General features: G+C 38.6%; 1 protein-coding gene across 1 annotated transcript; it reads right to left on the reverse strand.

Moving 5' to 3' along the window:
- Positions 1-6,530: 6,530 nt before the first annotated feature.
- On the reverse strand, positions 6,531-16,132 carry LOC121414445 (GPN-loop GTPase 2-like). Its single transcript, XM_041607624.1, has 6 exons — positions 16,039-16,132; positions 13,200-13,619; positions 12,090-12,246; positions 10,806-10,966; positions 10,075-10,205; positions 6,531-8,475 (listed from the first exon to the last, which is right to left on the reverse strand). The coding sequence occupies exons 2-6, from the start codon at positions 13,587-13,589 to the stop codon at positions 8,388-8,390; spliced, it is 927 nt and encodes a 308-aa protein (XP_041463558.1). The 5' UTR covers positions 13,590-13,619; positions 16,039-16,132; the 3' UTR covers positions 6,531-8,387.
- Between the last annotated feature and the right edge of the window lie 511 nt (positions 16,133-16,643).

Here is a 16,643-nt window from a genome sequence, read left to right on the forward strand (position 1 = left end):
AAATGTGCATGGAAAAAAGAAGCGACAGATTGCCAATTATGGAACTGGAAAGTCATGAGGGTGACTTGTGCATTCGACAATAATGGCTGATGGTAAATGGCAAGTGAAAGTTTACGGTAAAGATGTGTCAAACAATGGTCTCTTACGGCCATATCCAGCCATTCTGACCAGCCCAGCATACCTTTTCTACAAGAAAAATAATAGGATATGGTAGTTGCACGAGATGAGCATGGAACGAAGAGGCACCAGAGAGCAACTTGCGGAACTGGACAGTGAGTGTCACTCGCGAAAGATAGCAACAATAACGGCGGATGGTAAATGGCGAGTGAAAGTTTACGGCAAAGATGTGTTGAACAATGATCTCTTTATGGCTGTATTTATCCCTCTTCATTGCCATCACATTCTCGCCTTTCCTGGATACATTCAACACCCTACATGTATGTACTGGGAATCAGGACTATGCAGACCTACTCGAAAAAGAGATTTCTACCAGGCCCATTTATTTCCATCCTTCAGCAAATGACTTGGCAAGAACTATTCGACACCATGACTGTCCAGTTTTAATGAATGAACCAGGAACATTTCCTGTGTGTCATATCTACAGCCCGGTGGGGTCACTCAATATGACTTGGGGACCGCATGACCGTTACCAAAATCGCGGGAAAAGGGGTCAATTTCACGTAACGTCCGCGGACAGAACACTCCTCGAAGTAGTGAAAATAGGGGTGCTCACCGTCCTCGATCTGATGGAAATAGGGGTCAGGAAAAAGGGGAGAACGATCACGGGAAGTAAAATCCGTCGCCGAGTCACCAGCCGCAGAGGGCTCGCTCATCATGCTCTGTATCGTTATGTGGACAACTCTATTTTATTTTTACAAAGAATTCTACTTTTCTTATTTTTCAAGAAAAACAAAGTTCTTTTGGATTATTGTATCAGTATGACATGGCTCTTGGTCATCTGTAAGGACTGAGCACTCTGACGCCTGTGCTCCAATTTCCTCTAGTGAGGAAAGGGTATAAATGCCCTGTCCTTGAAATATGGTAAATAGGGGTAAGTTTGCGAAATGGGCAAAAGTGTCCTTACAATCTTATAATTAGGGGTGTTTCAAGGTACCATTTTACCGCAATTTTGTCCTTGTTTTGCGTGAAAATAGGGGGGTAAATTTCGCAAAATGTCCTTGAAATTGACTGCAATAGGGGTTACGTGCATTTGTGGTAACGGTCATACGTGTACCCCTCTGCGGGTGAGTGACCCCACCGGGATCTACAGGAGCAATAGAGCTACTGTCCACACAAGAAAGGGAAAGAAATAGGACATACATGTAGCTCGAAATTCAGTACACAAACCTCAAAAATACATGACAAAAAAGGAACTATTTGAGATTTCAGTTAATAACACAAGAGAAAAGAAATGTAAAGAGACGGCTTTCAACTGCTAAAAAGGAACTGAAAAATCTCACTCAGCAGGATGGATAGGAACTCGCAAAGAGCCAGCATAAAGCATTCCAAACAATGGTCAGTAGAATTCTGAGTTTCGTGTCATGCAAGAGAAAAACATTGTAAAGAAACAGCTTTCAACTGCTAAAAAGGAACTGAAAAATCTCACTCAGCAGGATGGATAGGAACTCACAAAGAGCCAGCATAAAGCATTCTAAACAATGGTCAGGCAGAGTTCTGACCAAGAGAAAAACAATTTATAGAAAGAAGTTTTCAATTGCCAAAAAAAAGCATAAAATCTAATTCAAAAGAATGGGCAGGAACTCACAAAGTGCCAGCTTAAAGCATTCCAAACAATGGTCAGGGAGAAACTCCTGTCATTTTTTCGGAGGGGTCATCTGCAACACTTTTTTGACAAAGAGAAAAAAGCTGCTTCCTCAAAAGGAGCCAAACAGATGCGGTGGCATCCTGGTGAGGCTTTAAATCACCCTACCAGCAGCGTACAATTTACTTCGTACTTCTGGCTTTGTAAAATTGCCCCACAAAATCACACTCCGCATGCATTAGATGTCTCCCTCGGTTACAATTTCAAAATACTCCAGAAAGTGTGTAATGACGTCGGCTCCAGTTCCTTGCCAGCCCTCAAGAAAAATGTCTTTGTCATTTTTTTATAAAATGAAAATTAACCCTATATAGCCTGGGCTATTTTGAAATTGCATAGCCGGGGGGGGGGGGGCTAATAGCCCCCCTCCCTCAGATCTCGACCGTTTTTCGACCGATTGCAAATAAATTTGGTGTGTGGGTGTCTCATTATGTATTTTACAAGAATGCATTGTCAAATTTGTGATATTTATTATCATTTTTTATTTATCTAATTAATTATGCAAATATTCAAATTTTTTCAAGGAATTTTCATATTTTTGTAGTTTTCCATTTTTTGAGAAAATGCAATGGAATCAAGCAGGTTAGTAGCCAGTCATGTAATCTAAAAGACAGCTCACTCAACTGTATTGAAATTGTATAATTATTACATTACAACAATAGTAATTCATTATGCGCATATATGCTAATTTTTCTCGAAATTCTGAACTTCACATATTGATTACCACGTCTGGGCATACATTTTTTTTCTAGTTGTGTACTGAAGAAAGGTGATATTTACTTTATATTTTGACATTATATCATCAAAAAGTGAAAATAATTATGCAAATTAGAGATAAATGAATATTCATTAGCAGCCAGAAAGTTAAATGTTTCAAAGTAATTTATTAGATGTTGGATAATATTCTTGTTTCCTTCCGTGTTTTAAAATTCTTATGTATTTCTTTGTTTTTAATTTATTATGTATTTCTTTGTTTTGAAATCTCTATTTTTTTTAAAATCTAGAATAGTTGGTGATAGCCGAAAAGAAAGTTATGTGAGGAAAAACAGAAAAAAACATTCATCTGACAACACTTCTTGTAAAACCCATACATTTTACACACAAAAGTCAACGGAAATTGCCATTTTCGGTGACACGAATATGTGCTATATCTCCACAAGTGTACCCCCGATTTTCGCAAACAGGGTAAAAGGCCCCCCTCGACATTTTTTGCGATAATTTCTAAATGCAAAAAAATAATACGCTAAAATTTCATGACTTCTTTCTTTCACATCTCTTGCACATTTTGAGACCCTGTTTGCAGGCTATATAGGGTTAATCCTAAATAGACTGGGCTATTTCGACGCCTAAGAAGACGGGGGGGGGGGGCTGATTCAGCCCCCCCCCCCTAATGATCTCGGCCGTCAATCGCGCGATCGCGACGAAAATTGGCACACGCGTTACCCATGGCATGATCTACAAAACTATAACATGAAATTCTGCAAAAAATCTCAAGTCTCATTAATTATGCTAATTTATGCGTAAAATCATAAGTTTGCTCTAATTAATAAAATTATGCCCCTGAAATGCTAATTTTTGTTTCACATACTTAAGATAGTCATCTGATCAAATTGATTTAAAAAAAATTTCAAAATCACATCAATCTTATGTATTTGATTGTTTTCTAAATTTCTTATGTATTTCTTTGTTTTTCGACTTTTGTTTTTTATTGTTTCAATGGAAATTGTTGGGGACTTTATTTTGACCATAAAAAAGATAAAATTAATTGATTTTAAGCAGTAAAAGGAAAAATAATGATGCATTTGTGAATATTGGCTAAGAACACTATTTGCATTGGATTTGTACACAAATTCACGTTTTTGAGTAATTTTGGGTCTGCATGCACTTACGAAATGTTGCGTAATTTTGGAACCGCATACCTGGGGGGTCACAATTTTGGTCTCAAAAGTTGCGCGAGACTTGAAAGTACGCGGTCAAAAAATTTCGCGCGGCAGATTTATCGCGAAAAATGTGGAGGGGGGGGCTGAATCAGCCCCCCCCCCAGTTTTTTTAGGGGTAAGAGTGGGTCGGTGTACACATCAAAAGGCATCCTTGTCAGCTTCACAGGCCTTGGCAATCTGAAGACCAAACTAGAAAATGTCGGATGTTGTGTACCGCATACAGCAATCAGCAACGTGTATATAAAGCCAAAAATGATTCACATTGAACGCTAGAAAGCCTATACTGGTCCAAAATTGAAAAATTAGTTGATGTCCAACCCAGGAAGGAGAAACCCTGCTAGGAAAAGGGTGATGCCAAATAGATATAAAGATTAAGCTCATAAGGTCTAACGATTAACCTGCACTTATGACAACTACCTGTGTTTTCTTTTCTTCACTGCAGATGCCTTATTTGTACTGTCACATTTGTAAAAGGAGTATCAAAGGGTACAAGTACCAGCAACACATGCAAGTGTACAAGGCCACCATAACCCTCAGATGTATTTATTGCTCGTATGAGATGGAAGGGTGGTCGGAGATGACCGGGCATTTCGGGAGGATGCACAACAGTTGAAAACAAGAGGCAAAGTTCATCAATTATACCGCTGCGGCAACTGGACACTTAAGAAAAAGGGAAGGAGAGTGGAGAAGGGACAAGCACGAGGTCACCATGACCCTCAGGTGCACCTATTGCTCGTATGAGACAGAAGGGAGGTCGGACATGACTCGGCATTTTGGGAGGTTGCACAACAGAAAAAAATAAGAGGCAAATATCATTAATTATACCGCTGCGACAGCTGGACAATTGAGAAAAAGGGAAGGAGAGCAGAGGAAGGGACAAGGCCACCATGACCCTTAGGTGCACCTATTGGGCTTACAAGACGGAAGAGAGGTCGGAGATGACCCGCCATTTAGGGAGGATGCACCACAGTCGAAAACAAGAGGCAGAGTTCATAAATTACAATGCAGCAACGACGGGACCCTTGAGAAAACAGGAAGGAGAGAGGAGAAGGGATAAGTGGGAGGAAGAAAAGAAGACAGAAAGGGAGAGCAAGGAAAGGAAGATAAAGATGACAGGAAGGAAAGCATGAAGGAGAGGACAGGAAGGAAAAGAAGAGAAAGTAGATAAGGACAACCAACATTCCAAAAAACCTATCATATCGCATGGCCTTGCAGTCATGGTGTGTGGCATCATTACCGGGCTCCAGTCGCCATTTGGGTATTTCCCATGTACTGCCATGTCAGCAGATCAATTGTATAACATCATATTTGAAGGTGTGGAGATTCCCGCTCACAGCAGGTTCCCATGTGCGGGCCTTTGTTTCAGACGATGCTTTTTCAAACGGTAAATTTTATGGACTTTGTGCAGATCATCATTTTACAATAAATCCATTTGATGAAGGTAGCTGAATCTACTTCTTAGCAGATGTACATGTACATTGTACATCTCAAATAGCCCAGTCCTTTTAGGGTTAGCTCACAAGGTCGAACAATTAACCTGCACTTATGACAACTACCTGTGTTTTCATTTCTTCACTGCAGATGCCATACCTGTATTGTCACATATGCAAAAGAAACATCAAAGGATAAAAGTACCAGCAACACATGTAGGAGCACTAGGCCACAGTGACCCTCAGATGTACTTACTGCTCGTACGAGACTGAAGGGAGGTCGGCAATGACCTGGCATTTCGGGAGGATGCACAACAGTCGAAAAGAAGAGGCAAATTTCATCAATTATACCGCTGTGACGACTGGACATTTTAATAAGAAAAAGGGAAGGAGAACGGAGAAGAAGGGACAAGCACGAGGCCACCATGACCCTCAGGTGCACTTACTGTTCCTATGAAACAGAGGGATATCTGAGATGACCCGTCATTATGGGATAATGCACCACAATCGGAAATAGGAGGCAAAATTCATTGATTATACCGCTGCGATGAGTGGACACTTAAGAAAAAGGGAAGAGTGCAAGGATGAAGTTCTGAAAGGCAGGACAGAGTTGAACTGCATTCAACAAGTGAGGAAGAGATCTCGGAGAAAGTATTAGAGAGTATTGGTAATATATTCAAGTCATCACCAATTTATGTTACCCCAGAAAAATGAACCAATGCAAATGGAATTAGACACAGGACCAGCTGGGTCCGTCATGCCCAAAAAAAAGTTTGACGAGCTGAAAAGCTTCTCAGAAGAGCTATTGAGCCCGCTTGGTGTCGCAATGGTAAATGTTGACAGACAGGGCGCATCATTAGATCTGAACATGTATGTAAACAAGACTGGTATCAACCCTATCAACTCCTAGACTATAAAGCGTTGAATGGAATGGGTGAGCTCAAGGAAATGGAGGCACTTCTGCCGTTAAGAGAGACTGCTAGTTTGCATTTCTTGGCAGGTGATGAGAGAAAAAGTTGAAAAAGAACTTGACCGTCTTGAGGCAGAGCACATGACAAAAGTTGCACATTCGTACTGTTATGAAACCAAATGTAAATGATAGATTATGTGGCAACTACAAGGTCACAATCGACTTGGTGCTAAAGGTGGACTAACATCCTATGCCAAGGATACAGCTTATCTGGGAGGTGGAGAGAAATTCAACAAAATAGATCTGAAACAAGCATACCATCAGGGCCCCGTCTTACAAAGAGATACGATTGACAACTCTATGAAAATCCAACAGTGTCATAACTTTCTACAGGAAATTTGTAAAATGTCCTTTGTAAACAAAGGAGAACACAGCAAATTGTCAAGAAATAAATGAAATCATAAGTATACATCATATCTAGAAATTTTTTTGAACATGAATTTTGTACGTTGACTTTGCTGGTCATCCATACATGTAGTTGCGATGATTGGATCGATCGTAACTCTTTTTAAGACAGGGCCCAGGAAAGATCACAGAAATTGCTATCAACTCACATAAGGGGTTGTACGAATATAATCGCTTTAGTGTTCGGATGTCGTCTGCCCCAGCTATTAGTGGCAAAGAACCATGGAACAAATCCTCCAGGGTACACTAAGTACCCAGTGTACGCTTGATGACATGATTATTACAGGAAAAAAAACAATGAGGAAAATCTAGAACAGTGCTTGAAAATTCTGAGGAAAATGAACTCGAAACAAACTTGAAGAAATGTGAATTTTCTTTGATGAGACTTGCGGACATTGTGGACAAAAAATATACCAAATAATGACTTCCAAAAGGTCAGGAATGTCAATGAAGGAGAAGATCTGCAAACATATTGAATGGTCTATCACATTAGCGTCATTATTTTTATAAGGAGCAAACAAAAAAAACACATGCAGAGAGCATTACTATGTCAATGTTTTGGAGCGAAAACGTGCCACCGATCAAAAGTGGGGATATCCTAATAATGATCGCCTGTTGTAATCTGTTTTAACCCTTTGCGCGCTGATGTTGCAATTTTGCACATTTGTACAATTAAATTCAACCATCGTCATAATTATTTTTCTCCCCCCCCCTACATGTACCTTCAAATTAGATAAGCTAAAAAAATACTGTAGCAACAGTTCTTGGATGGCATCTATATAATAATAATTAAAATTAATTCAGCTTGCAGAGTTAAAAAAGGTGGTAATGAGTGAATGACATGCTACTGATCACAACTGGATACTGATAGTACCATAAATTGCGGGAATGGATGTTGAAAATTACCCTATGAATAATAGTGTAAACATCAAGGAAATCATGAAGTTAACCCTGCAACACTTCCCCACCAAGGTAGAAAATCAAAAAAATATCTATAAACAATATACTAAACTTTATTACCCTTGAATAAGGATTAAAATTCCAAGTCTTTCTGATTTTTAGAGACAGAGAACTAATTGAGTTCATGAAAGAATGACCCCAGTCCTTCCCTTGGTTAAATTGAGTTTAAGTAAACATACAGGTAGGAAATTTTTGCTCACACATTGAACATACACATACATGCATATGATTTTCTTGATTTACTTGAAAAAAAAATGACTTGGAATTGAACATTGACAGTCAAGTATTTGAATTTAGCTATCCACTAACCACCAGACAAGTATCTTAGCATCGAGAATCAGACCATTCTTAGGTTAAACAAAAGCCAACTTTCCCATTATTCTACTTTCCTACTTCCAGGTATGGGAAGTGAACTGTACGTCCCCTGGGCAGCAGGCTGCTTGTAGTTCACCTCCACCTCGATTCGTTCCTTTCTGTTATAAAATGTCCAAAAGACACAAGGTATTTTGGAATAAAACACCACTCTCTTTATTGCCTATGGGTGGGTACCCAAGCAAGTGAACATCCCATCGTGGTCAATGATCATTTTCAACGGCCATGGTAGACGCGACTTGACTGGGGTCAACGGTCAATCTCTTTATTGCCTATTGGTGGGTACCCAAGCAGGTGAAGATCCAATCGTGGACAATGATCATTTTCAACGGCCACGGTAGACTCGACTAGACCGGGGTCAACGGTCAATCTTTTATTGCCTATTGGTTGGTACCGAAGCAAGTGAAAATGCAATCATGGTCAATGCAATGTTCATTTTCTAATGGCCATGGTAGACTCGACTAAACTGGAGTCAACTGTCAATCTCTGGGTCACGTGTCCATGTCTTCAGGGGCAGCGGAGGCTTCATCCAGCGGAGTAGGGTTTTTCTGCATGTACTTTTCTTGGACACTAGCCGTTCTGAAAATAGTATGTTAAGGAAAAACATCATTGTATGGTGAAAATATAAGGAACAGTGATATTTATCGATAGCTTTTTAAAAAAATAAGGGGTAGGATTAGTCAATAAAAAACAAGTTTTCTTTTCCCAATAAAGATATAGTTCTTTGATATTCAATAGGGGTAGTAAAAGAGGGTAGGCCCTATATTTTAAAGTTTTTCATCATTTATTTATGAATACAAATATATTCATAAATATCAACTGATGCCTGTTTCCAACAAAATCTGACTGATGTGCAAAAAGAAATCAATCAAGTCAATATACATGTATGCACTGCATGCAGGCCTCTTAATAGTGCACTAGAAATCACTTGGAGATATGTACAGTTGAGGCCAGAAGTTTAAATACACCCAGGAAATTCAAAGAAAAGCTGACATCTGTCAAACGTCATATAATTTACTGTATCTTATAAAATATTTGTGCTATCATGACAAATTTGATATCAAATTTAATGAGTATGTCATGCCCCTTCATCACATTGCTTTGTCACCAGGAGCTGAAAAATATTTAGGTGAAAATTTTTCCCCCAAAATCTTCATATTTTAGACAAATTAAAAATAAAATCTTGACAAAAACATTTCATATTTGTGCTAGTTACTTCTCAAAACAAACATTTCAGATTTCACATTTTTGTTCAGTGGTGACATATCATGATAGAAAATGTAATATCAATCATAGATTTGACATTTATATCTTTTTATGAAACAATGTTTGGAAATATAAAAACTAACAATAGAATACAATGGCATTAATATTACTTTTTTTCTTCAAAGAAAATTCCACCTGGAATATACTTTGATCTCGACGGTATTCCATTCATGTGGAAGAGCTCAATATGCTCTTTCATTTGATACCAAATTCTTCATGGTAGTATTTATATTTCTGAAGGTATAGTAAATTTAATGATGTTTGGCAAGTGAACACATTTCACTGAATTCCAAAGGTGTATGTAAACTTTCGGCCTCAACTGTACATGTACTTATCACAAAGGAGTTGCTGAACCACTCAGAAAAATCAGTCTTTAAGTTACCTCTTTTACATAAACAATTTTCTTTTAAAATTTTTATTTCATTCAATATTCAATAGTTAGAATGATACAAACCAAAACAAGAATACACTGTTACCAAACCTATATAAATGATTTACGTCCCTGCAATAAGTAACCCATAATACTCTCAAAAAAATTACAAAGTACATGTAGAATAGCTCGCTATTTACCTTCAAGAATAAAATAGCTTCATTAAAAGCGATTAGTCCCCCCCTCCCTCGTACTTTTAGTATTAATAGAAGAGTTTTGATAAATGATTCTAAAGGTGGGCAATTCCATACAATATGTACATCCGACCCCCTTTACATGGGACCTTCATGAATCTTCTGTCCCTGATTTCTGGTTCTTATGACAGTCTCTTAAGTTCTCAAAGGACCATGACTTGGTCAGTTTATGAAGTGAAGAAAGACTTGAGAAAAAATGGGGGTCAAACGTACAAAAAATTGAGCTTTCTAAGGAATTGCCCTGGTATAATTGCAAATAAACTCTTGAGTGACTGATGCAAAGGATACTTGAAGAATTCGAAGTCAGCTCCCACAGCACAGGACATCAAAGCCTTTAGATTCCGTTCTTCAAGATCTCCAAAGACATAGCCATTGGCTTTGTCTATCGTCTTGACGGCATTCAACACACTGTCCTTGTCCTGGAGTGGATGGAGGAAACGATTTCTTTTTCATAAGAAAATATCAATTATCAAGAGATTGAAACCTGAAATGGACCGTTTACAGTGATAAAAAACAATGGCGGATCTGGTGGGGTTCAACACAATAACATTTCAGGGGCCATATTGTTTTTTCACAATAGTTGGCACTTCAAAAGTTTTGTGTCTTATCCGGCTGGATCCATTCCAGATCAATAAAGTACTGTACATAAATATCACCAATCAAAATATATCATCATATTATAAAAGCACAGAAAATAGACGATAATTTATGGCAATGTCACCAAATTGTAAAAGAAGTTAAAATAAAAATAGAACTTGAAGTAAAGACTAGTTTCTAGGACTAGCACCTTCGCACAATCAGTCCACATGCACCTAAAGTAGGTGCTCAAAAAGTTAGTGAAAATATTAGATGGGGGCTAAGGGCGGCTTTGCACCTGAAATGCTTAAAAGGGCTCCGGAAAAAAAGTCATGGAAAATCCTCATTCACTGCATTGTTAAAGCTTCTTCAATGTAGCAAATTTATGCAGAAGTCTATGAAAAGAAGTCCCAAAAAATTTGTTTTACAAACGGAGAACTTACTTGAATGTTGAGAGGGATGAAAGAAACAAGACTGTAGTCTTCCACCAGACCGATGAGGGCCTCGTTCAGCTTCTTAAACTTCTTGAGAAACGGGTCTTCTTCTAGATGTGACAGCAGGTAGCCTAGATCCAACACCTCTGTGAAGTAGTCCAGGTTGAATGCTACAAAGAAAAATTGAAGTGCATAGCCAGTACACCATTAATAATTGTTTTAACATTACCTCTCTTCCCTTTTCATATGAAGAACTTTCTCTGTTTTATGATTCTATTTCACTGAAGATATTAACATCACATCTGATTAGCAATAAAAATCAAATGTTTACTCTGGTCCTGTGTTTTTCAAGTTTAAACCCTTTTTGTTGATTCATATCTACACTTTCATGAAGAAGGGATTTCTATATACCACAAAGATCTAACAAATGTTTCTCCGATAAAATGCTTACTCCAAAATTGAAATATACATGTAGACTTTATCAAAGGCAAAAACAATGTGAAATAACAATGCACCTCGGAACAGGGTAGACCTGAGTCATTATTTTGAAAAAGGTGTGAATGGTTACTATCAAACGAGCATTTACATTGAACAAAATCCTTCACCAAAAGTTACAAAAAAGTCATATTTTGCATCTTGAAATCAATGAAATAACCATCTATTTTATATATTTCCTTGAAATTGTATTGATTTAGCAGGACTCTATCAAGAAAAATGAAGAATATTCACTTCTTTATTGACTGATATCTATGATGTTACACTTGGTAAATATTGTAGTTCCACATGTAGAATTTCATGGTGTTGCAAAATTAAATGAAAATGATCAATGAATGATTCAATCATTTTTTTATTGTTTTACACTCGGTCAACCCCATGATAGTCTACATGTGAGACTACAAAGTTTAACACCACAAACGATCTTCTAGAGTCAAGTAAGAGGTGAACATTCCTCATTTTCTCCGGTATTTCAAGGAAATATGGAAAATATATGGCCAATTTCATAAATAGAAAGATGTAAAATGTGAAATTTCAGCATTTTGGGGGGATGGTTTCTTTTCCCCAATGGCCCTAGATCTCTATATGGTTTAACAGTTGTCAAAATAGGTCAGCACTTATGCTTTTAACAGTCGTTAACAGCGATTAAACGCTTTGACTCAGCCCAAGAATAGATTTTTTCAAGATAGATTTTCATTTGACTTTGATTGGGTGTTGAGCATTGTCACTTGTCACCATGTTGGCTACCATAAGATGGCAATGTTACTTCTATTATGAAATGGGTCCGGGGAAACTTACGTAATCTTCCATACTGCTCCACCAGGTCAATCTTTGACAGGAGATTAACGTGAGGTAGTTCCATTTGTAGCATGGTGGATAGAGAAGTGAGGAGGACACTGATGAACTTGGCTGGATCACTGCAGTAGTGGGCATCAACTAGATGAACAGACACCAACTGTAAAGAAAGGAAGATTTGAACATCAATAGGGGATCAACTTCAAGTATTTTTCTGGAGCTTGCAAAAATATGAGCTGAGAAACCCTACATGCTGCAAGTATACGAAGCAATATTTCAAGAGGAAACCCTGAAGCCTTCAATCAATAAATATCATTTCATGCTCTAAAAGTAAAATGGGGTTTATTTTTCCTTCATATCCTAGAGTGTTAACTCAAGTGTCCATAAATAATTTACAATGATGACATTAGTCATCACTACGTCAGCCATCAAGCGACCAAGAAGCTAAAAATCTCTGGTGGCTCCTGTCTGACCTAATGGTTTGCAATTATGATCGCAACATAAGCTGAAAAAATTACAAATTATTTGAAGATCCTGAATGATGATGATGTTGATGATGAACAGCAGTTGTATAGTGCCATTTATCTCAAATAAAACATTCAAAGTCCCCGGTTGCACAATATATCTCAAATTATTCACAAGTTTGATGAAAAAGTTGGGTCTTTAGTTCAGAATATAATCAGACAAACCCAGTAATCAAAGCAACTTATGGCCTTTGTCAATGACTATCACTGACAACTTCCATAAGGCTATGGTCAAAACCCCCAAAATTAGCCTGCTTAGCGGTAAGTGGCGAGTATTATAGCCAATTTCGCCCGGCATAGAGCGGAGGCCGTCTGGGCACCACTGGTTTTTGGGGCATCACTAGAGATTTAACTGGAGTTTAAATTCTTGTGGCGCCTGCTCACTTTTCACTCGCCACCCTAAATACACTTGATGCCAAGGTGGTCACCGTCCGGGCACCGATGTAATCGGTCAAAACTTGAACTCATGGGATCAATGGCTGTCGGGCAGTCATCTGTCGTTCTAGGACAAATGATACATTAATAATGTTGTTTTATTTTAATTATTCATTTTATTTAGATTTAATTTTTAATTTGTGGAGTATTTCACCTTGAAATTCCACTTCTGGAGCTGGGCGACAATGTTCTTCACTGAATCGTGATGTGTGTAGAGCTCAACCTGACCAGGACAGTCAAAGAGAAAGTAATGATCCTTTAACTTATCCAACTGGCCCTTCAACCAGTCCAGGTTCTTCTCCAAATACTCCATGCAATAGACCAGGCCTCCATTGGGTCCAAGCCGAAGCTTCTCCATGACGTCTGAGAGGGTGACAAGGTCAGAGATGTCCACTCCAACGTCGTAAGGGAGAAAGTCGTTGGCCGGGTCCAGGTTCACGATGGTCACTTTGCGTCCGGTTTGTGAGAGGAATTCCTTCATTCCCTTGGAGTAGGTGGTCTTACCAGATCCAGGTGGTCCGATTACTACTTGAGCAAAGGCCATGTCTTAATGCTTGTTCTATTTAAGTCAAATCTGAAAATGAGAGATTAAAGACAATTAAGTTCTGGGGTATGCAAAGAATAACTACAATGTACTCTAACTTTGCCATCATTGTAACTTCCATAGAATCCTTGAATGTGATTGGCTACTGAGCCTCGTTACAATGGTAAAGTCAGATAGGCCTATATGCAGTTGCAAGTCTTTATGAAAATTGACTAAGGGTCACAAGACTGAATTATGAAAGAAAATGATTGGTAAATATTGATGAGCTTCTTCTTCTTCCATGTCCACCTTTGGCAGGTATGGTAGGCATCCAAATATGCACAGTGCAGGTTAAAACAAATTCATTGGCTATGTACAGTGCCGCTAAAAACAAGTGGCCCCATCTAGCAGAGCTGAGTTTACTGTACCACTTACTTGAATTGGACTAAATTGGTACAGCTGATGGCATCTTGGAACAGCCCATTACACAGTCTAAATGTGTCAGGGAAGAATGTCCGTTGGTAGATAATGGCAATGGCAACTTTGTCATGACAAGCATGAATTTAGGAACCTTGCTGTAGCAAAATCAGCATTCATTATACTAGGCGCTGTCTTCATGGTCTTAGACACTTTCTTTTTTTAATTATAATAAACTCTGAATCAATCTATCATCAAAGACCAAGCCAGGCCCAGGATTCAAAACCACTTTATAGTAAATCTGTGCCAATACTTAAAGGTCTAGTCCATAAGAGAAAAATGTTGATAAGAATCAAAAGAGAAGTAGATTGTCGCTAGGGTGAACACCTAATACGCCCACCTGTAAAGCGGAAAATGGAATTAGTGGTGAAGGAAGAAAATGAAAGGTGGAGACTTGACCGTTGACCTTTTGACCTAAAAATCAATAGGCTTCCTGCCTGGGATCCATCCTAGGGCCATCATACACACCAAATTATTTGAGCCTAGGTGAAGTTAAACTGAAGTTATCGCATTTACAAGGATTACAGAAGTGACCTTGTCCTTTGACCTTTTCGAATTATACAATATAACCAGCAAAACTACTACTAGCCGTAACAGACCCATCACCGCCCAAAAACTTCCCGGGAGATACTGGTCAGCCGCTGGTCAGACTCGAGTCAAAGGGAAGCAACTAATGCACTCCAGCATTCCCTCACTGCACCGCACTTGTTCACTGCTACCACCCTGTCTGTGGGGAATCTACAGGTAGGACTATGGTATGCCAATGTTGTAAAGAGCACACACTTTAAAAAGTCATTAAAATATCACTTTTGTGACCAAAATTACTAATTTCCATACAGTTGCAATTTATTTTTCATTGGTAACTTAAGAATAATTTTTGTATTCACCAGAGCGCTCAAAAACTTGAATTTTGGGCATATTTTTTTGTACGCCCTCTATTGGTGGAAAGTAATATGGCAAGAAAATTTTCGTTTTTTATATCTATTTTTAATTAAGAAAAAAATAATTTAAAGAATCAAATTTAAATAAGAGTCAAGTTGTATGAATAATAGGTGGAATGGAAACTTTCAGTGTAAAAAAATCAAGCATTTGCCCCCCCAAAAAAGAGAAAATAAGCCAAACATTGCCACCCTAATTTTGCCACACATGGAGATATAAGTGAGAACAAGGTTATATCGTAACCTTGTTCATTGAATGGGTGCTGCACCACGGAGATTGATAATCGACGCATAGTGGAATTGCATGAAAGATAACATTTTTTCCATATCCTGTGGGAAGATTGACAAAAACATCTCGTCCTTTCAGTGCAGATTTAATTTCATTGACTTGCAAATCCTTAAATCGGTCAATATTCAGCATTTTAGAGGCATATATGCTCTTCGATATTTTGTTGTCACTCTTCGCAAAGAATCCACTGGTCGCCATTCAAGATGAGCTCATGAATATTCAATATGATTATGACATCATAGCACTTTTTAGCAGCCCACGCTCGCGCTCTCATCATTCCAATTCAATGATTTTCACCGACCAGTTTTTGGTCAGAATATTGTTAAAAACAATAAAATAACAAAAGAAAGTCGATGAAATTCGGCTCAGATGTCAAGACAAGAGGCTCTGCTATATGCCATGTTCGCTCGCAGCCGACAGGGCCTCGACATACGCGACAAGAGGCTACCGGACCCCCTCTCGAGCTCTCCCGTCTGCGCGCCTCCCGTCTCCGATCTCCACGGCCACGCACGTTTATATCGTACATCTTGTCTCCGGCGCAACTGCTTCACCACGGCCGCGGCGTCTGCGGCGGAGCCAGGCCTGCCTGCAACTGCCATGGCTGGAGTGCATGCCGGCTGCGCCTGCGGAGCTCTGTTCAGACAATTACAACTTCAACGATTAAGTTCAAACATTAGACTTATTATCAACTTCCCTCTCACTCAGTAATAATTTCAGTAATGACTAAGAAATGAAACGCGATCAAATTATCACATTCTACACTTACATGACGAAAACAAATGCACTAGGTTCCACACACGGTACGGTACCTGTCACAGAAATCCAGAGCCTGACTTGTATGTAGAATTGTGATTGGTTGATGGCGCCGATCAACCGCAACTATGGAATGCCAGCAAAATCAACATATAAACTGCATAAACTGCATGTTTTTTCACAAAAAAATCTATATACGAATGTATACACAACAAAAAAAGTAAGTCCCCCCCTAAATCAAATTGCTGTAACTTTTGAACCGAATTAGTTTGAGATATGATATTTCATAGGTGGTTTTTTTGCACTCATTAAGCAACTTCTGGGGGAAAATGAGATCGATCGGTTGAGTCATGCATGAGTAATTAAAGATTGAATTAAAAATGACCATTTTTAACTGAAAGTCACAAGAGTCGTTTTTCAGTTTGTTCAAATACAAAGTAGGGCAAAAGTTGTTTTCAGGTGAATTTTATTGTGTTATGCTGTTTTACTATCCATCATTCAACCACTTCAGACTAGATTTTGATATCGTATGTTCATGGTTGAGTGAACACAATTGCAGAGGCTGCGAAATTAAGCGGGGGGGGGGGGGGCTTCAGCCACAACTTTTTTCCAAGAGCA

The sequence above is a fragment of the Lytechinus variegatus genome, chromosome 4 (genome assembly GCF_018143015.1).
Source record: "Lytechinus variegatus isolate NC3 chromosome 4, Lvar_3.0, whole genome shotgun sequence".
NCBI classification, from domain to species: Eukaryota; Metazoa; Echinodermata; class Echinoidea; order Temnopleuroida; family Toxopneustidae; genus Lytechinus; species Lytechinus variegatus.

Excerpts from the sequence above, each read along its gene's own strand:
- LOC121414445 (XM_041607624.1), bottom strand. The coding sequence starts at position 13,589 with ATGGCCTTTGCTCAAGTAGTAATCGGACCACCTGGATCTGGTAAGACC. Across the intron at positions 10,206-10,805 it reads TCATCCCTCTCAACATTCAA|GACAAGGACAGTGTGTTGAA; the intron begins GTAAGTTCTCCG and ends CATCCACTCCAG. Across the intron at positions 8,476-10,074 it reads GCTGACTTCGAATTCTTCAA|AACGGCTAGTGTCCAAGAAA; the intron begins GTATCCTTTGCA and ends TACTATTTTCAG.